This window comes from Acomys russatus, chromosome 23 (genome assembly GCF_903995435.1).
Source record: "Acomys russatus chromosome 23, mAcoRus1.1, whole genome shotgun sequence".
NCBI lineage: Eukaryota > Metazoa > Chordata > Mammalia > Rodentia > Muridae > Acomys > Acomys russatus.
The window spans coordinates 23,980,000-24,001,384 of record NC_067159.1 but is presented as its reverse complement, the minus strand read 5'-3'; the positions used below and the strand labels follow the sequence as shown (position 1 = coordinate 24,001,384).

At 39.8% G+C, this 21,385-nt stretch overlaps 1 protein-coding gene across 1 annotated transcript in view; it reads right to left on the bottom strand.

Moving 5' to 3' along the window:
• Arhgap29 (Rho GTPase activating protein 29) overlaps positions 1 to 18,997 on the bottom strand; it is a 51,687-nt gene extending 32,690 nt beyond the window's left edge. Inside the window, exons 1-3 of the mRNA XM_051165905.1 lie at positions 18,844 to 18,997; positions 12,631 to 12,867; positions 2,261 to 2,395 (exon numbers count right to left, since the gene is read on the bottom strand). Coding sequence (XP_051021862.1) covers positions 2,261 to 2,395; positions 12,631 to 12,835 — 340 coding nt within the window. The 5' untranslated portion in view covers positions 12,836 to 12,867; positions 18,844 to 18,997. The remainder of the gene's footprint in view (positions 1 to 2,260; positions 2,396 to 12,630; positions 12,868 to 18,843) is intronic.
• Between the last annotated feature and the right edge of the window lie 2,388 nt (positions 18,998 to 21,385).

Below are 21,385 nucleotides of genomic sequence, written 5' to 3'. Positions count from 1 at the left end.
ATACAGCCCTGAGGTTATTCTGTTCTATGGTTTTGGTTTTTTTAATTTTCATTTTGAAGAGTAAGGCAATTTGTAAAACTGTATTTGCAGTTGTAAAACTGTATTTGCAGTTAACACATGCAAAGGAAGACAGCTGCTCAGCCACTGCTGTTTTTACAGATGTAGACGACGCCTCAATCCTGCAGCTCTCTGATCCATCGTACAATAGTTTTTCTTAAAGTTTCTCCCCAAAATGGAAAAAGAAAAAGAAAAAAAAAAAAAAAAAAAAAAAAAAAAAAAAAAAAAGAGGAACTTCCTGCCCCAAAGCTGGAAATATCAATACATTTAGACCATTTGCCTCTTGCATTCTGAAATGGCTTCTACCTATTTCTTGTCTTCTCGGGTAAGTAAACTCTGATTTAACTTCAACTGTGCACGTCACTCAGTATTTCTGGAGGGCCTCAAAAGCAAAAACAAAAAACCCTTTTAACATTTTCAGTTTTGATGGAATCCTACAGAAACAGTTTTCCACTGACAAACCCATCTTATCTTTCTCTTTCCAATTTCATCCAATACCAAAGCAAAAAACAGTGCCACTAATTCTGAGTATAAGACATTCATAGTGGGAAATAATATTCAAAAGATCGCTTTACCTCAAAGTTAAAAAGAGACCTCTGTCTCCAGGTCTGTTTCTGGAATGTGGACAGCAGCCGCACGCTGGTGCACTCCTCCCCCAGGACATCCTGACTGCACACAATAGCCACTGACAACAATTGAGCTAAGTCGCTATTTCCAAGCATGGAAAATTTACTATCTATAGACACAAATTTCCCTATCTAAGTAAAGTTAAATGGCACTGGTAAACAACCCACTTGAAAACAAAATTGGTTACTAAGCACATTTTTAAGAGCCACAGAACAAGTGACCCGTGTTTCCCACTTAAAACTGTCTACAGCACCCTTTCCCTCCCAGTGCTTCAAACAGAAAAGGAAACCACACAAACAGGAAAAGCCTAAAGTCAGAAAAGGTAGGGGTGGGGGTGGGGGTGGATATAGGCTACATTTTTATTAAAAGGTTTTCATTTCCTTTCTGCCTTACCCATTGACACTGACTGAATGGGCACATTCACCACTCTCATCAGGCTTTTCACACCCAGAGTTCTCACACAGGGACCGACCTACACAATAGCCTTGCCCTTGAAGCCACAGGTCATCTGTAACGCCTGCACGTGACTTGTCAAACTTCTGGACTGGGAACCTCTCCTTCTGGTGAGTCTGTCCTTCATCCAGGATGGATGATGGGAGCTTACTGTGCCACCTTGGTGCCTGTGACACCTGCCACTTGTCTGCCTCTGACGGTCCACACGTCACTGCTACCACTTTTTTATAGTGCCATGACTAGAAACCATGCTGTCCTGTCAGTGGCATTTTGCTCTGATGAGCACTTCTTAAAACCCTGCACCTCTGAAGGTCCATTATTTCTCTCCCTGCCTGGCAGATGCTCCTCCGGCTGTCCACTTCTGATCCTGGCTTCATGCAGCCCTCTATTTCCCTGCAGAGCATCCTTCCACTAGCACAAGTCTACGTCTTCAACTTCGCAATCTCTGTAATCCCTGACATCCTAGCAGTTACATATCCCATAGTCTATCAAGCTCACAGCTTCATTTTTTATCTAGGTAACTATTTCTCACAATTTCCTAATCTATTTAATCCTCAATTCACTCAGTCCTTCTTATATATTGTAGCCCAGAATAATTTTTAACAGTTTCAAGTGGATGTCTTTACAGGGGTCGATGCCCTAATTCTTGAGTTTGTTTAGTACACATTAATATATGTTCTATAATGTATCTCCACACATACTTGATGAAATTAAAATTGCAATTTCATTTTCACCTAGCAAACTGAGCCTCGTTCTTCTCCATTTGAGGACACTACAAATGTCCACTTTTTTAATACCACCGTCTTCACATAGCAAAGGATCCTTAGACAGTAATAACCAATTTCAAAGTAGAGGAACTCATGCCCAAAACTGAAACCTTAAACACTGGCTGTTGGTTGAGAAAGAATGTTGCCACGCCTAACAGTTTTTATTTTTCATGGAAAGAAATCTTTTCGGTGTGACTTGGGAATATTTATATATCAAAATATACAGAAATTTCTTATTCAAACAATTCCTAAAATTGCCTTAAGGAGGAGGCTACACAGTTAGTATAGACTGAGACGGAAATGTGTCACTGGATCCTTTCCACCCTCAGCGGCCACCCTCAGTAAGTTTTCCTTACCTTTCACTTTTGCAGTAAGCATTTCTGCAGCATTCTGAAGTTCTACAGAATTGAGGTTTTGATGCTTATTCATTATAGATTTTAAAACACGGAGAAGTTCATCCAGACGTATATGAATGGCTTCTTTAAAACAGTCTTTAAAAGAAAAACAAACAAAAAAATATTAAAAATTAATTTCCAGTGCAAAGTTCTAGAAACCTAAGCTACAAAGACATGTAGATGCTGGTTTCATGATTTCTGCCCACTAACACATTCAGTTCTATTTTTAGCTATTGCAATTATATACATTTTAATTTCTATATTTATTTATTTATTTACTTATTAGCATGTTCAGAAAACCCTTTGTTACTCAATTCATTAAGGATTTAGGGCCAGGCATGGTGGTGCAAGCCTATGATCCAAGCACTTGGGAGGTGGAAGCAGAGGATAAGTAGAAGTTCAAGGTCATCCTTAGCTTTGCAATGAGTGCCAGGTCAGCCTGAGTTACACTAGCCCTGTTATAAAACAGGACTAAGCCAGGTGGTGGTGATACACACCTTTAATCCCAGCATTTGGAAGGCAGAGGCAGACAGATCTCTTGAGTTCAAGGCCAGCTTGGTCTACAACATGAGTTCCAGGACAGCCAGGGCTACACAGAGAAATCCTGTCTCAAAAAACCAAAAGACAAACAAAATAATACAAAAACAAAAAAGCACAAGCAGACTAGTGGGATGACAGTGGGTAATGGTGCTTGCTCTGAGAGCCTGGCAACCTAGACTCAATTTCTAGAACCTACATGAAGAGAGGACTCCCCAAAGTTTTCCAGATGTGTTCTGTGGCACAAGTGCACACAATCATCATTGTCGTCAGCAGCAGCAGCAGCAGCAGCAGCAGCAGCAGCAGCAGCAGCACAGAAGGATTTCAAAGGCTATCACAGCGTGGCCAGTTAACACAACTTCTTCATTTTTCTTAGTCTAAACATGCTCTTCAGACTTCTCAAGGCAACTTAAAAGGGCCATGCCTGCCTTATGTCTTTATTATACATGGTAACAAACTTGAAATCCCATAAAAGTCTGATACATTAACTTAAAAAAGTTAAGTTTGCACACTGGAATTGATTTTCTGCACGAACTGGTATTAGAAACCAGTAACCCACAGGTGTACGTGTAAGGAGCATCATTTGATCTACACGGTTTAGAAACTAGGATGTAATTTACTTATAGTAAGAAACACAGATCTTTCATGAATTTTTTGCTTTTTACAAAAGTTTGATTAGTTGTTAATGGTGAAAAATTGGGCCGGGTGCAGTGGCGGCACACCTGTAATCCCAGCACTCAGGAGGCAGAGGCAGGCAGATCTCTGAGTTTGAGGGCAGCCATGGCTACACAGAGAAGACCTGTCTTGATACGAATCCTATGCCCTGCCCATCACGAAACAAAAACAAAAAATTTAAAGAAAATACTGTCTCAAAATACTTAATACTGTCTCATTTAATGTTCCACAATTTTATTAGGTAGGCAGTTAGAAAGAACATTATACAGATGAGAACACTGAAAGATAACAAATTTATCAGGTTGTTCAGCTTTGGAGTCAAAATTTGAACAAAAATTGTAAAAAGTTATTTCATAATTACATAACTTTTTAAAGAAACAGTGAAAGATAATAACCATAAAGAAAAACTATCTTCAGGATAAAAAACAAAAGCATTCTCTCCCTTCTACATCAAATATTCCCCTTATTAACTTCACTATCAAGAAAGAAATGTGAGGATGACAGGCCTATCTGTTAAAGGGATGGTCCCAGGGTAGCACTGTTGCCAGAGAAGAGACTTTGTAACAGCAATCCTCAACCTGTGGATCATGACCCCTTTGGGGGTAGAATGACCCTTTTACAGGGGTTATGTAAGATCATAGAAAAACACAGATATGTACATTATGATTCATAACAGTAGCAAAATTACAATGATGAAGACACAACAAATATAATTTTATGGTTGGGTGTCACCACAACATAGGAAGTGTATTAAAGGATGGCAGCATTAGGAAAGTTGAGAGCCACTGTTTTAGAAGGAAAGATTTAGTGAACGTTTACAAGTCACCGAGAAAGTGCCATGGAAGACAACTGTGAAACCCCAGACCGTTCTCTCTGCTCTGGAGCTTTGTGACGTGATGATGTGAACACTTTTTCTTTACCACACACTCCCATCACGTGCTGTCTCATCACATACCAAAGCCTGGGGGCTAACTAACCATCTACTGTGAATCAAAACCCGTGTATTCTCATTAAGTGTTAACTGCAGTACGTGCTCTACTGGAGGGTTTGCTTCTGTTTTGTTTAAATGCCATAGAACATCCCAGGAACTATCAGTATGCATGGCTTACCAACCCAAAACTGTTCTATTCCCCCACAAGAAGCCCTTACAGACACTGAAGTTGTTCCATGTCAACATACGGAAAGGTAGTAACTGAGTTACTTAAAATACATTTCATAAAACCTCAAATTGTGCTCTAAATACTTCCAGGTCCCTATGATTTAATAGGAATTTCTGAAAGTGTCTATAAATCAATAGGAATCTAAATAGAAGGCTAACCACAAGGAGTCTACTAACTTTACAAATTAGCAAGCTCTCAACTATCTGTGCCACGCATTGTTCAAAGAAAAGAAGCTTCACTTACACCAAACATTCTTCCCCTTACAGTAAAGCTACCTCCAATTATTTTTATGAAGAAAAGGTCTCTGATCCTACCACCCAACTGGCAACTTTTCAAAACTTCAGGAGCTTAAATGGTTGCTTTAAGCAACACCAAGTATCTCCCCTTCAAAAACCAAACTAAGCAAAACAAACAAACAAACAAACAAATAAATAAACAAAACAAAAGACCAGTGGCACAATTAGTGGAAGCAAGAAGTTGAGCTGAAGCCAGGTGTGGTAGCGCATGCCTTTAATCCCAGCACTTGGGAGGCAAATGGATCTCTGTGAGTTTGAGGCCAGCCTGGTCTACAAAGCAAGTCCAGGACAGCCAAGGCTACAGAGAAACCCTTTCTACAATCACCCCCCCCCCCCAAAAAGAGGAGGAGGAGGAGGTGGTGGTATTGATACTAGTAGTAGTTGTTGGGGTGACTGCCACATGTGGTAGAAACTTATAGACTGAGATTAAGAAAACCAACCCAGGTTGCCACTTCTTTGCAATTGAATCTTGGGCTTTTTGAATTTGTATTCATCATCAGTAAAAGAGAACCAATAAAAGTATCTCCTCTGCCTACCTCTTAAGGTTGCCATGAATTATCAACTAAAAAAATAAATAAATAAAGCTGCCTCTTGTCTTAATGCCTACAAGTAAGATTCTCACAAGTAATATATAAGTCACTCATACAAAATGGCTTTGAAAAAGAGACACTTCCCACGGATTTCCTAACAAACACCCCTATAGCCTGGTCCCACAATATTTTGGTTAATAAAAAAGAAAGAGTAAAGTTTGAATTCCAATCTATTGTACAATTAATATTAGTAAATAACTTGGGAGTCAAATAATCAGGATACACTGCATTAAAACATTTCTGTATCTGTCAACTTACATGTACTACTATTTAGTCCTATGAATAAATACAAGACAATTTTGAACATAGCCACACTATAAATGTAATGTCTGTCCTTTGACTTATACACAATGGTATTACAATGTAAACATAAAGAAGCTTAACTAGTTTTCTAGAACAGCAAAATAGTATCCAGTGTTTGTGTGTTTACCCCTTTAATGGGACAAACCGAATTTTAATTTATTTGCGTCATTTATTTTCTGCTACATTCAACTTATCAAGTGAAAACAGACCAGTCAGCTCTACTTTTTGGTTCTCAGGCAATAAGACAATAGCACAGTGTTTACACTGCAAAACACGTCATGGAAATGCTTAAGTAAACATATGAAAAAAACCATGGTGTTTTCCTTGATTAAAAAAAAGAAAAATGGACCAATTTTTAAAAAATGGTTTTGTTAATTCAGCTTAATCTCTGTAGGGAGCTCAGTGAAAACAACAAGCAAGCAGCGTCAGAACTTATCAGTAGCAAAATTCTACAAGAAGTAGGAAAAGCTGCAATGACTTCAGAATTTACAGGAGAATTGTGAACCCTGAGGATCAGCAGCTTTCTTCACCTTGCTACCTGGGAACTCTAAAATTACTAGCAGCTGACTTAAAGCACTGTCCAAGAGTTTTACATGGAAGAACTCAAGCAATAAATGAAAACCCAGTGATAGAAATGCCATATGACTTTTTCCCAGACGTGGTAACGGAGCTGTAAGGAGCAGACTCACCCTGGCTCAGAGTTATAGGTAACCAGCAAGAGGCCTAATGAGGACTGTGCTGCAAGCATTAGCTCTGAAGTTCGCAGTTGTCTTACTGGGATGGGGTCTTGCTACATGCATAGCCTTGAGCCATCCTCCTGCCTCTGCCTTCCACATCCTGGGCTTACAGGCACACATCCAGGTTCTGAATGTCTATGATAAACTGCCATGTGCTTTAAAAAGTTATAGATTAAGAGCTGGGTGTGGTGGCACACACATTTAATCCCAGCACTCCAGAGGCAGAGGCAGGTGGATCGCTTTGAGTTCCAGGGCAGCCTGGTCTACAAAGCGAGTCCAGGACAGCCAAGGCTACACAGAGAGACCTTGTTTCATAAGACAAACAAACAAACAAACAAACAAAAAACAAAAAGAAAAAAGTTATAGATTAATGGCAGGTGTCTGCAATATGTGATTTAGCAGGCTTTAACTTCTATTAAATATAAGTTGTTATTATAAAGGCTTTTAAATTCTATAAACTCCTTCTAGGCAAGTGCAAAATATCTGTATTTTCTAGGCAAGACCAAAATACTGTAAGAACTGGTACAAGTATAATAAGGGAGCTACTTGTATTCCACTTTCCATTTCTTAGTGATTTATTTTACATGTTTTATTTGCTAATGTTAACATACCCAGTTAACATTCACATTAACTTCTCTTAGGGACAAATTTGAGGCCACGTCTAAAGAGATTTACTTCTAGGAGACAGAGATGCTTAATGTTTCTAATATACAAATTTGGCAGACTATGATGCTGCAAATAGCTACTAATGCTAAAAATTAAGTCTGAAAAGGATCTTGCACATCCTCCGTACATATCACATGGGAAAAAATCCGAGTTAACCTACAAGTCAGGATATTAACTGAAACTGCAAATTCATGTAGAATGTATCACAGCAGACCATGTTATTTAATGTATCAATAATGCTATTCAATAAAATTTGCTTTAGAAACAATGTTACCTCTTATGACTTTGGCTCTGTCACATCTAGAATATAGGATGTGTTAGAAGTCACAACTTTAAGAGTTGTGTTTTTACAAAATAAAAAATAACTTTATAACTTTATTTATGTGAGTGTTTTGCCTGAGTGTACATTTGTACACCATCAGTGTGCCTGTGATTTCAAGAAACCAGCATTGGGTCCCTGGAACTGGAGTTAGAGATGGTTGTGAGCCAGCACATGGGTGCTGGGAACTGAGCCTGAGTCCTCTGCAAGAGCAGCAGGTGCTCTTTAACCACTGAGCCATGTCTCTAGCCTCTGAAGGCTTTTCTTTTATATACTTGATAACAGATAACTAGTTTATCTGAATCTCACAATTTGTTTTGTTTTCGATACAGGGTTTCTCTGTGTGGCTTCTGGCTGTCCTGGAACTCTGTGCCTGTTCAAATTCAGAGATTCACCTGCCTCTGCCTCCCTAGTGTGCTGGGATTAAAGGTGTGCACCACCATGCCTAGCTTCCTAATAAACTTGTATCTGTTATGTCCTTGTCTATTTAAAAAACAAAAACGTTAAGAGTAGAGAAGAGGGGGGGGGGGCACACCTGTAATCTCTAGTAGGAAGAGGTTCAGAAAGAAGTCACTAGTTCCAGGCCAACCTGGGCTTCATAGTAAGACCCTCTCTAAAACAAAACAGCACAACACACACACACACACACACACACACACACACACACACACACAAACACCTGAGAGAACAAATTACCATAATTAGAATGGTAAACTGATTTAAACGCATTTAAAATTGTTATGTAAACAAAAGGAAAGTTACAGGAATTATTGTTACTTGTTTTTCCTTCAAATATATTTTATGTCATTCTACACTTTCAAACATGAAGTAGCAGAAAACCTAGGCATTTTGCAGTATTCCTTCTATGTAATTAAAAGGTTTTAAAATTTCAAATTCCCAGCAGTTAAGGATCCTTGCTACCCTTTGTGGAAGGCTTGGGCTTGGTTCCCAGCACCCACATGAAGTAGCTGGTACCCACATTCAGTAACTGGTACCTGTTCCAGTTCCAGGAGCATCTGACAGTAACTTCTGAAAGTTACTGCATAAACTAGGAGAATATTTTTGAATCTACTATTTGGAAAGCAGGATAGATTATTCCTGTAAGGGGGACAACTATAAACCTAAACTAGGACTTATATTACATATATTCTAATCTACAATTAAGCATATGAATCTACATAATTAAATGCAAAGTATATGTGCATAAGCGAGTACCTTAGGCCTTTTAAAGTAAGATGTACAATTTATCCCTGTAATTATTCATAATGTCCCTTAATGATACTAGATAGAGATCTCAAACTTAAAATCCCACACCTGCTACTGTGTGAGACTACAGGAAACTGCACCATGGAGATGAGTGACGGAAGGAGAATCACTGAACTCCATCACTTATCTTAGGCAGAGTTAGGGGTCAGCTCCAGTCGCCCTGCCTGCCACCCTGGAACTCGTTTATTTGTAAATTTAGAGTCAGCTAGAGCATGTGCATGAAGTTGGGGGTGGGGGGGGGGAAGAGAGGGAAGAGAGGGAGAGACCATGCAAGTGAAACAACACATTTCCTATCTGTGAGGAATACAGAGAGGTCTTTGATAATCACTTAGTTCTTTTTTGTTTAAAGATTTATTTATTTATTATTATGTATACAATGCTCTGTCTGCATGTACACTTGCTCATCAGAAGAGGACATCAGATCACATTATAGATGGTTATGAGCCACCATGTGGTTGCTGGGAATTGAACTCAGGACCTCTGGAAGAGCAGACAGTGCTCTTAACCACTGAGCCATCTCTCCAGCTCCTATCACTTAGTTCTTCTAGTTTGTCCTTCAACTACTAAAATGAGCTTCACAGCTCTACTTAGAAAACTTCAATGCAAAATTTGTCATAATACACACACACACCAGTCACAAAACTTGATAAATACACTGAACTATATGTTCAGCTTCAGTCTCTCTCCATTGCTGCCTCTTGCTTCACAGGCATTCACACACACACATGTCCCTCTGTCTGAGTGCACACATGCACATGCATGCTGTGCACCGAGGCCTCAAGCTGACCTGGTTATCTTTGAGCTCTCGCCACTTTGAGGGTCTGTAACTGAACACAGCTCACTGTGCGGCACAGTTAGTCCAGACAGCTTGTCCTTAGTATCTGCCCTTACCTCTCAAGTGCTAGAACTACCAGTGGCTACCATATTCACCTGGCTTTTATGTGGGCTCTGAGCATCCAAACTCTTATTTTCATACTTGTTTTTGTTGTTCTTGTCATTGTTATTTTTCGAGACAGGGTTTCTCTGTGTAGCCTTGGCTGTCCTGGACTCACTTTGTCAGCCATGCTGGCCTCGAACTCACATCAATCCACATGCCTCTGCCTCCCGAGTGCTGGAATAAAAGGAGTGCGCCACCACTGCCCGGCTTTATTTTCATACTTGTATGGCAAGCACTTTGTGCACCAGACCACTTTTCTAAATACTGTTTGGTTGGTTGTTTGGGTTTGGTTTTTTGAGACAGGGTTTCTCTGTGTAGCCCTGGCTGTCCTAGAACTTGTTCTATAGACCAGGCTGGCCAGACTGCTGGGATTAAAGATGTGTGCCACCAATGCCTGGCTCATAACACTGTGATTTGATTAAAACAAAAATCTAATTTAAAAGCTTGAGGTAGTAGCAATAATCTATTAAGTACTGGTTTTCTTACTATAAGAATAATGTGAATACCCACCTTTGAATTATATTTCACTGAATAAATCTGTTTCAACATGCACTTTTTTGTTTTGGTTTAGTTCTTGGTTTTGGTTTGGTTTGAGACAGGGTTTCTCTGTGTAGCCCTGGCTATCCTGGAACTCACTCTGTAGAGCAGGCTGGCCTTAAATTCAAGAGATGCGCTTCTCTCTGCCTCCTGAGTGTTGGAATTAAAGGAATGTCCCACCACCATCAGGCTCCATGTGCCCCTTTATCTCAGTAGTATCCTTCTAAATCTTATAACCAACCACCTTTCTTTCCCACTGAGACCAGCGAAAATCTTCTTCCTAGCCCCTGGATTGTCTACTCACATATTGAAACTCATAATTTTTTTTTTTTAAGATAAAGTGATACACCGTGTTTTAAAATACCATTTTAAATTTGTGAAACTAAAGATACCAATACAAGATGTAGAATTGAAAGAATACAATTTTCCAAGAAAAAATAAATACCAATAGAAATTCTAGCACAACTCTTATTTATATCAACTAAAACTTACTTAGATGGAAACATTAAATTATACTCTACCATAAGCTAAGGTGAATAATTTATTACCTAAGGTATTATTTTAAATAGCCTTTAAAATCAACCAGTAATGGACTATACATCAAAACAAACAAAACCCCAAACCTCACGGCTTAAATAGTAACCTAATTTAAAATAAGGCTTTACAATGAAGTCATATTTCTTTGAATAAATTGCAGGTTTGCCATTTTGTTGAGCTGTCTTAGGAATATAATAATGTGTTTAGGGTATTTTTGTAGTTTTACTGTCATCCAATTATCAAGATCAAGCTATTAAAATAAACATGACTGTGAGTAACTTCTTTAATATTTAGACAATCTCAAAAGAACAATCTATAATGGCAAATTTCAAGTGTTAAAAATTTGAACCTTCCACTTTAGTCCAATAAATTGGGAATTTCAACCTGAAAATTATATTTAGATTAGAAATTAAAATTTCAGCACAAGAATAAGATGTGGTTTTTGAAAATAAATGTTTTAGTTATATGCTCAAACATCCTTACTGAAATCTGATAAATTTCTATGATGGCCCAAGAGGCCTCATATGAACACCAGAGGTCTTTGCTCTCTGACTAGAGATGTCAGTGTGAACTGCAAATTATCACTAAAGAGGAAGATGGTCTCTGAACCACTAATTGTCACTGATATCAAATATGGATACTAAAGTGACATTAACAGGTAAGTGACTTAGGTCCAGTCAAGTCAGAAATGTACAGTTCTTTGTGTCAGGAGAATCAAACCTCAGTCTCATTACTCATTTCAACTAGATAAAGGAATAAATTCTGTGTTTATTCCTTATTTCAAGAAGATAACAGATCACCAAAACATAATTAAGTTCATTATTAAGAAAAAAATTCATTGAAGTACCATTTTGGATTAAATTTTGGCAATCATCTGAAAAGCAAATATTTTCTTCTGAGTTACCTCATTTATTAATTTCCAACTCCATCAATTTCACCACACATTTCGTTTTTTCCTTACAGCGGAGGAAAGTCACCACACACACGTTTATATAGCATTATCGTTCAACACTTGGTGGACATTAGCAGCATCACCTAAGTGTTAGAGCCTCCAGAGCACTGAGGATAGCACCTTACACATGGCAATGCTCAAGGCAATTTGTTAAGTGAACCCAGTTCACTGTGTGAGAATCTGTGGTTGGAAAGAGGGGCCAGTGGCCCCTTATTATATAAGGACATGGAGTCAGGCTTGTAATTGATGTTAGCAGCCAGTTACACTGCAGGGATTGCTCTGTGAGACTCAGAATGGAGATGAGGACTTGAATGTTGGCCCAGTGAGTCCACTTTAGACAAGCATCTTTATTCTGTGTGGCATATGGACATAGTCATAGAACTGTGACCAGGTACAACGCATGCTATTTTAACGTTTAACCACTCACATGTGTGAAAAGCAAAGTTTAGACAAAAGTGTCAGCCATGTAAATTACAAAGCTTGGCTTGCTTATCACAGATCAGTAACTCAGGGTTTTCCAGTGAGCCAATGTAAAATATACTCAACTGCCTGAAATCCAAAACTAGTTTTTCTTTTGTGCTCTGGTTCCCTCACAGTTACAAGGCTTTTATTATGTATTGTACTGCTATTTGATTACAAAAATGTTTACATTGTAAGCATTTAACATTGGGGGGGGGGCAGGAGCGGGACAGACACAGACATCAAAAAAGTAAGGAAGCATGCCCTGCTCTTGCCCTTGCACACATACTGATCCGTAACTAGGCCGGCACTTAAGTTTGATAAACTAGCCAGTGAGAATACTGAGAAAAGTTGACAAACCTGAAATAATAGCTTCTTTCAAATACAGTAACATATGGGAGAACTTCCTGATATCATTCACCAGCTCCTTGATGTACTCCGGATCAAAAATGGAGTTGGAACTTACGGACTTGAGCCCCATTTCAGAAGTTGTAATAGCAGCAGAGACTTGGCCTGATGCCCAAACACGTTTTTTCTTTGCCTTTTTCTGTTTGTGAGCAATCATCCTCTCATTTAACAGTCAGTAAAACTGAAATCCTTAGGGGGACAAGAAACAAAAGAGAGGGGGAAAAAATACCATATCAGCCAAGAAATATACTAGGTTTCACAAACAGCCCACAGCCCACCTCAGCATTCTAGTTGTAGATAAGGGAACACTGAGCTAGTACTGACAGCAGCTGCCACAAAGTGTCTACAATTCTGACAACTCTATGATAAGCAAACCTGGGACGTGTAAGCAGCCATTCTTGTCATTTCACAAAGCAAGGAACCCGAGCTTTAGGGGCTGAAATGCCTCTATAGTCTCAACTGATAACTGAAGTTCAAACCTAGATATGCCTTCATGCCAAAATGTATGCTCCCAACTACCTGGCTTTAATTCTTAAGATGCAGAGTCTTTCCTTTTCATTGTAAAGGTAGTTGCGAACTATCACTTAGCCGATGGGTCATATCTTCCCTTTGCAGAATTGTCTTCAAAACTAAAAATGAGATAAGTCTTGAGAGAAATAGTTTCAAAATTTTTCTTTACCACTAACTGTATGACCTCACAATCTGTTAGATCATCTCTTCACTGTGAGATGTTCATTCACGGAAACATACTCCAGAGATCACTGCCGGTTAGATTAGTTCAATTAGAGTAATTTTCTGAATGCTTATACATGCACATATATGGAGCTTATCAAAACCTGTCAATAGTATTTCTTTGTTGAAAGAAGCTCTAACAATGTCCAGTAATTTCACATACCTTGATTGGACAAATACATTTGTGACTTAAGAGTACATTTTTTTTTTGTAATTTCAGCATAATATAGTAAAAGGGCAATATTTGCTATAAGAAAAACTTGTATTTTAATCTTAGCTCTAATATTTTCCAGATGTATATATAACCTATACAATTAACTTACAGGCTCATATGAAGATTAAGAGAGATTACAAAATAGAAAAGGGGTTTCTGCTAAGATATTTAATCCTGGTCTAGTGGAACTCAATTTTCTTTGTTTTATCTTTATTGTTCTAGAATTGAAAGTCCTAATTTTGGTTGTATCTCTTGAAATCAGAAAAGAAACAATAGAGGAGGGCCAGGTGGTGTGGCATACGCCTTTAATCTCAACACTCCCCAGCAGAGGCAGGAAGATCTCTGTGAGTTCAGGGCCAGCCTGGACCACATAGTAACTTCCTGGACAGCCAGAAGTATGTAGAAAGACCTTGTCTCATTAAAAAGGGGGAGGGAGGACAATAGCAGGGCAGTAGTGGTCATGCTTAATCTCAGCACTCAAGAGGTAGAGGCAGATGGATCTCTGAGTTTGAGGCCTGGTCTACAGAGTAATTTCCAGGACAGCCAGGGTTATATAGAGAAACCCTGTTGTGGAAAATAAAACAAAACCAACCAACCAAAAAACAATAGAGGAATTAAATAGCTCAAACATCATTAAAAAGTTTCCCAAATGTGCTATGAGTATTTGAATACTTTCAGAATCATAGACCAACCACTGACCTCCATGAAATCAACAGTAGGAATGTTCATGTAATAGTCTTTGTTATATGTAAGCAATGTCTGTTTATTCACACCAACTTGGCATAATAGATTTTTGGTTCCCAATTAAAGTTCTCTAATCTATCCGTTCTTACTTTTACTGCTACAGAACTAATAAACTACCATTATTTGTTAATCTACTATACTAATTTCTTAAGGATTTGTCTACTTCCATTTATGTGCCATGAGCCACTAAAACTTAAGTCTCTTAGCATCCCTTCTTTGATCAATACTTTTCTAAAGGACAGGGGTATGTGCACAGTCTAGAAGTTCAAAATGATAGCTGGCTCCCACCTGCCTCTGCAAGCAAATCTGGACACACACTTCACCACACACCCTTTTAGGTTACAGGCCTTTTTTTTTTTTTTTTTTTTTTTTTTTTTTTTTTACTGTACCGCACAGCATGAGGTAATTATGCACCACCATTACTAGTACACACATTGAGCATATCATTTTTGTGTATAGTGCACGTATAAATGCATTTGGGTTTCAAAAGACATATTCTAAGGACCGATATATTTATATATTTTCTTATTCTAGCTATCTTGTGCTTTACTTATTTTTATTGTTATTCACTTTCAGTTGTGTGTGTGTGTACACGTATGTCAGTGCAGATGCCCATGGAGGCCAGAGAAGCTAGCTGGATCTCATCGAGCAGGAGTTATAAGCTACTCGACATGGGTACTGGAAACCAAACTTAGTTCTCCGAGAGCAGTGTGTACTCTTGGCCCCTGAGCTCTCTCTATAGGCCCTAGTTCACCTTTTAAAATGCTAGTTGTGGGCTGGAGAGGCGGCTCAGCTGTTAAGAGCACTGTCTACTCTTGCAGAGGTCCTGAGTTCACTTCCCAGCAACCACACAGTGGCTCACAATCATCTATAATGAGATCTGGTGTCCTCTTCTGGCCTGCAGGCAGAATACTATATAAATAATAAACATTTAAAAAAATGCTAGTTGCAACTCGCTAAACTGGCTTTACATATGGCTCTACACCTTGAAAAATAGTGTTTAGCTAAGGGTTCCATCCACTACATGAGGTTCTATCTGCCTGGAACACTCCTTCCTCCTTGATTTACTTATGCTGTCAGCTCAAAAAGCACATTCCTAAAGACATCTTCCTAGCTGCATGGTGTTGGCACACACCTTTAATCCTAGCATTTGGAAGGTAGAGGCAGGTGGATCTCTGTGAGTTCCAGACCAACCTGGTCTACAAAGCAGTTCCAAGACATCCAGGGCTATGCAGAGAAACCCTTCTCAAAAACAAAAACAAACAAACAAAAACCAATTAAAATAAGAAGAAAGAAATAAAGAAATCTTCCTGTACCAGTGGTATCCCTTTATCACCACCACCAAACCAGACCAGAATCTTCAGTAGTCCTTCTGTAGTATTCAAATTTTTTCACTTTGTATTTACTATAGTTTAAATAGATGTTTTATCCTATGATTTCCTGGCAAGACCACTTGCTAGCCTTATAGTCTTTGCTTACACCACAGTAAGCGTATGAAGGATGACCTACTTGAAACTATCTGCATAATGCATGTTTTAGCAAGATTAATAATGAATGGACTAATAAGTTTACTCTAATAATTTTTATAGAAACACAAAAAATAATTCTAGGTTGCAATTTTTTGAAGGAAAATTTGCTTTAAAATCTATCTCTAGTCTCAAAATAAACATATGGAATTAGACAAATGTGTAAGATTACATGAAACAAAAATCAAAGTTATATTTCTTTTAACTAAGTTCTGTATTTTCAAGACACGGTTTCTCTGTGCAGCCCTGGCTATCCTGGAACTCACTCTGTAGACAAGGCTGGCCTCTGCTTCCTAGATCCACTTGCCTCTGTGCTGGGATTAAAGAAGTATATTTCTATTGTTACTTGTGATTATGTAAATATGATGTCCAATGTGAACAGTATAATTTTTGGTCCTCAATATTAAAGTACCCCTTCAACTAATAAAAATAAATAAATGACTCAAGTACCTAGTTTGGGCAGATATTTTAAATATCACGGAGAAGGCTACTAATTAGCCTATCAAACTTTATCACCTTTGCAGTTTGCACAACAAAGTCTTGCTGTTATTTATGCCACCTTTAAATTCAGTAAGCTACACATAATTGTCTAGTTTATCAATGACATGTCACAGTCACTGATAAAGATGACTTCAAGAAGTAAAAGACACAATAAGTTTAAAAACAATTTATGAGTAAAAAGAATTGAACAATTTGTGTCAAATTAGCAACTCAAAGTTGTAAACCTTGCTTCAAAAATGCTTCTCTCTTTGAGACAAGACTTAAACACATAAGGGGGAAGGCCTGAAATATGCATTATGCTAATGTACTAATTTTTAGAACATCTTAAGATTTTTTTCTAACATTTAAAACTTTAAAAGGAGCAACATTATAACTGAAAAGATGTTTAAAGTTAAAATCACACTTTTATAATTGAACTATGACAATGAGAAATCTGAACAACATGCACTTTGCAAGGTTCTATACGCTACTTTCCCATGCGCCAAGATGAATATTCTCTGACTCGTGGTAATATGAAGTATAGTTAATAACAGATTGCACCTGGTAATTTAATTAAATTAGATAGCGATGCATGGAAAGTACTTAGCACAGTGCCTGCCATGAAGACTCGGTAATTGTGAGCTATTATTACTAGAGGTCTGCATTGTGGGAAATTGTTTTTAAGCATATTTAAGTAACAAACAAGATGTGGTCTCATAACTCTCTAGATTGTAAACAAGAAATATAGGACTGAAAACAATTCCAGAAGTGTAACTGATTCATGGAAACCTAGTAAATGCTTCCAAGTGAAGTTTGAACTGTGCAAACAGACTACTGAGTGAAAAACTTGTGAAACATTCTTATCTCTTCCAACTCCAAGCCATAACAATTAAAAATTATAATATCCATGTTGTGAAGAATTTTAGTGAATGAATATACAAAAACTACCGTCTAAGTTCTAAATCATATGTGCATTACAAATGTGGACTCAGAGCTCAGTGGAAAAGTGCTGCCTGGCAAGAGGCCCTGAGTCCAACCAGCCATTAGGAAAAAAAAAATGTGCAGGCAAATTTCCTAAACTCCCAAATGGTGACTTTTACAAGACTTCAGCAGTCTGTGTCAATCAAATGTCCCCCCCACACTCCATAATCTGCGGGATAGAAGCAGGGAGCTACCCCGGAGGGCAAAACTGCCCGAGAGACCTACATGTTAGTTCCTACGCCTATACTTCAAAATTGCATCATTTCAGAAATCGGCTATTTCGGCATAATTTATGAGTTTGTGAGAACCTATCAAAGACATTGGGAAAAAAAACCCATAGGAATCAAGTGAAATGGTCTTTAATCACACTTTTTTAAAAAGGACCCTACAAAAACAGAACGTTAGTATGTCAGGAATAGCTTTATCCTTAACAATTTCTAAAGTAAGACATCCAACACACATTTCATTCTTGTTCGGTAGGAATGCAGCATGATAACTTAAGAGAGGAAAAAGAAAAGAGAGAAAAGAAAGAAAGAAAGCAAGGAGAGGGTGGGCGGGTGGGGGAAGCTGCCCTGCCTCCCACGCCTCCAGAATGTCTAGCATTCCTGGCAGGGAGGGCTCGCCCCGGCCGGCCAAAACCAACCAAGCCAACGCGCAAGTTCCCCATCCCTCACTTAAAATACAGAGGAAAAAAGAGAAAAAACGAAAAGGGCAACCAGCACCGATAGTGACAGACAAAAGACACAACAGACGAGATAGTCACAGAGAAAGCCTTAACAGGTAACCAGCCTGCTCTCCAAAAAGGTGTTTGGTGAATTATCTCTCAAGGGTGAAAAACTGATAAGCAGAGACTGTCATCTGACACTAGAATTCCACCTTCAAAACCCTCAGTCTTGAACACATCCATCCATAAATGTTTCAAAATTAAAACCATCAAACCTCCGCATATATCCAAAACAGAATTAGAACACACCATGACGCTGAGGAGCACTCAAACAAACATCCATATCAACACAGAAGAGAACAATACGTATGGTAGGGTTCCTAAAATGCCTTGGGACTGGGCGCCAACTGGAGTGAGAATTGCGGATGGGGTTGGCGGGAGCGACTGGGCTTAAGAGCACGGATTCTAGGGCAAGGGCGCCTAGGTTTAAGCCTTGATATTGTCAATTACTACTTTGTTGGGGCAGATTTTTAACCTCAGCTTCCCTGGGTGAGAAATGAGTTGAAAGGTCATGGACCTGTGCTGAGAAGTAAAGGAGTTACAAGGTGTGAGGGCTTAGTACACGGTAGGTAAATATGAGCTAACTGCGGAGCTTTACCCCCAGATTGGTGCTCACAGCCTCGGTCCTACGCTTAGCAAGAACTACGAACGCCGAAAACTAGCCACATCTACGGACCCAGACTCGACAGCAACTCACGGGGAGCCCAACCCAGCCTCTAGCCCAGGGGCCTCGGTAGGAGCGAGCACCACCGCCCCTCACTCACCGTGGGGCTCCATCCTGTATCCCCCGCGCCGATTCCAGACGAACACTCACGGCCTTGCGGCGGTGGCCGCCGCCTAGGACTCAAACTTGCTGCCTCCATCCCCCATGCCGGGCCAGCCAGCACTGCAGCCGCTGCCTCGCTGCAGCGCTGGTGCTCCGCCCAGTCCCCACCCCCGTCCCGCCCAGTCCCCCACCCCCGTCCCGCCCAGTCCCCACCCCGCCTCAGCCCACCCCCTCTGAAGGCCAGAACATTGGCTCGCACTCGCCGGGGCGGGGGCAGAGCACACAGCAGGTATAGGAGCCCTGGGTGTGGTAGTTGGTCAAGGCTTCTGGTCTGGCAGGGTCTTCTCACAGAAGACAGTGCTTAGGAAAAGTCACCTAAGAACTGGATTTGGCTAACAGGCGGGGTTTTTCGGATGAAGAATCTGTATTTCCTAGACCACTTTCATTCTCTTTCGCCAAACTCCAACAGTGATAAGAACAGAAAATGAAGCCGGGCGTGGTGGCACATGCCTTTAATCCCAGCACTCGGGAGGCAGAGGCAGGTGGATCGCTATGAGTTTAAGGCCAGCCTGGACTACAAAGCGAGTCCAGGATAGCCAGGCTACATAGAGAAATCCTGTCTCGAAAAACTAAAACAAAACAAAACAAAACAGAAAATGAAGGCCCCACACAGGTAATGTGCCACAGGGTCTTGCCAACATCTTTCCAAAAGAATGAGCAACTCAGAAACAAGACAATTATTCTGCCCCCTATATAGAGTAAAAATTTCCACAAAGGTCTGTGATGGGTCAACTGCCTTCTCGAACTCATCTCAGGGGTAGAAGGAATGATTGAAAAGGCACCAGAGCCCTCAAAATACAAGGGCTCTTGAATTCAACACACAGAAAGCTGAGAGAAAAACACGGGGAGGGTGCCTGTGACAACAGTACAGAGATAGAAAAGTGACATGTGGAAGAAAAAGGAGCCAGGGTAGTGTGAAGTGAGGTGGAAGGGAGATGTGGGTATAGACTTAGGGAAACAGAAACCAGGGGAGGGACAAGCAAAGGCAGGAGAGCAGGACCCAAGGAGACCAGAGGACAAGAGGTGAATACCAACGGCCAACTAGTGAGGCGCAGAGACAGGAGGAAACTCTGAAAAACAGATACTTACGTCTTCTAATTATTACAAGACAAACAGCCCTGTAGTGTAACTTGAAAAAATAAATATGGAATTGATTGGTTACTTAGCTCCACAGTGGATTTTTAAGATTCACACAAAATGTACCCCCTGCTACCCTTAAATACAATACCAAGTTTGTACCATAAGCATTCAGGAAACCTCAAAACCAAACTACTTTTTAATTGCACTGGAAGAGAAAATGCACCAAAGGCTTTGAGTACGGAAAGCCATGCTGTCTGAACTTTTTAAAGCAATCTAAGAGGAAAGGTGTCCTCAAGAAAGAAGAGTGCTGGTGGGACAAGCACAGTTAAAGCACACAGTTGGGAGGAAGTGTTAAGTCCTTTAGCTGCTCACACACCCCCTAAGTCGTCTATTTAAAAATAGATCACTTTTTTTACTTATCTGCCGTTCCATCGCATGAAAAAGGCGGTGAGCTGAATCTGGTGGCACACTCCAGTAATCCTAGCATTTACCAGATAGAGCCGGGTGGATCAAGACCCCACAGCCGGTCGCAGCTACACAATGAGTTCTAGGCCAGCCTAGGCTACACAGGAGCCTATCTCACTGACAGCCCACCAACCACGGATCACCCCCACACAACCAACAACAGAGAAGATTGTGTTCTGATTATGTCATTGAACAATAAGATGAACAGGTTCTGGCAGACAGAGAAGAGCAGAGACAAAGAAGTTTAAGGACTGAGAAAGACGGCTGTGGAGAGGAGGGTGAGGAAAGGATAGAGATGGGGAATGAAAAAGTAAGATGGAGTTGGAGAGAAAAGCTAGAACAGAAAGAGTACTTACTGCCAGATAAAAGAGGAGAGGCACCCTGATGCCAAAGAGTTCTGGGGAAAGAAGCCAACTTAGCCTCCCAGTTGTTATCCAGAGAAGATAAATTGAGAAGTTACTTGCAAGGTCACTTAGCTCTGTAACTTTTTTTTTTTTTTTTTCAGATTTAATTGTCTAAAATGTACTCATAAAACTAGGCTCAGTGGCACTCATCTTTAATCCCAGAACTCGGGAGGCAGGCACAGGCAGATCTCTATGAGTTCGAGGCCAGCCTGGTCTACAAAATGACTTCAGGACATCCAAGGCTACACAGAAAAACCCTGTCTCAAAATCAAAACAAAACAACAACAAAAAACCCAAAAAACAAAAAAACCAAAACAAATAAACAAACAAAAAAGGACTCACAAAGCTTCAAATGTAACTGTATCAAAATTGAAAGCAGTAATATCAAAGACATGTTTTTTTAAAAAAAACCAAGTCATTCCCTGAACACTGCTGGGGGAGAATAGTGCACTATGAACAACTTGGAGAGCCACTGGCCACTCAAAATGGAAGGAGACCAACAGGAGAAGAAAGGCCTCTGAAGGCCAGGGA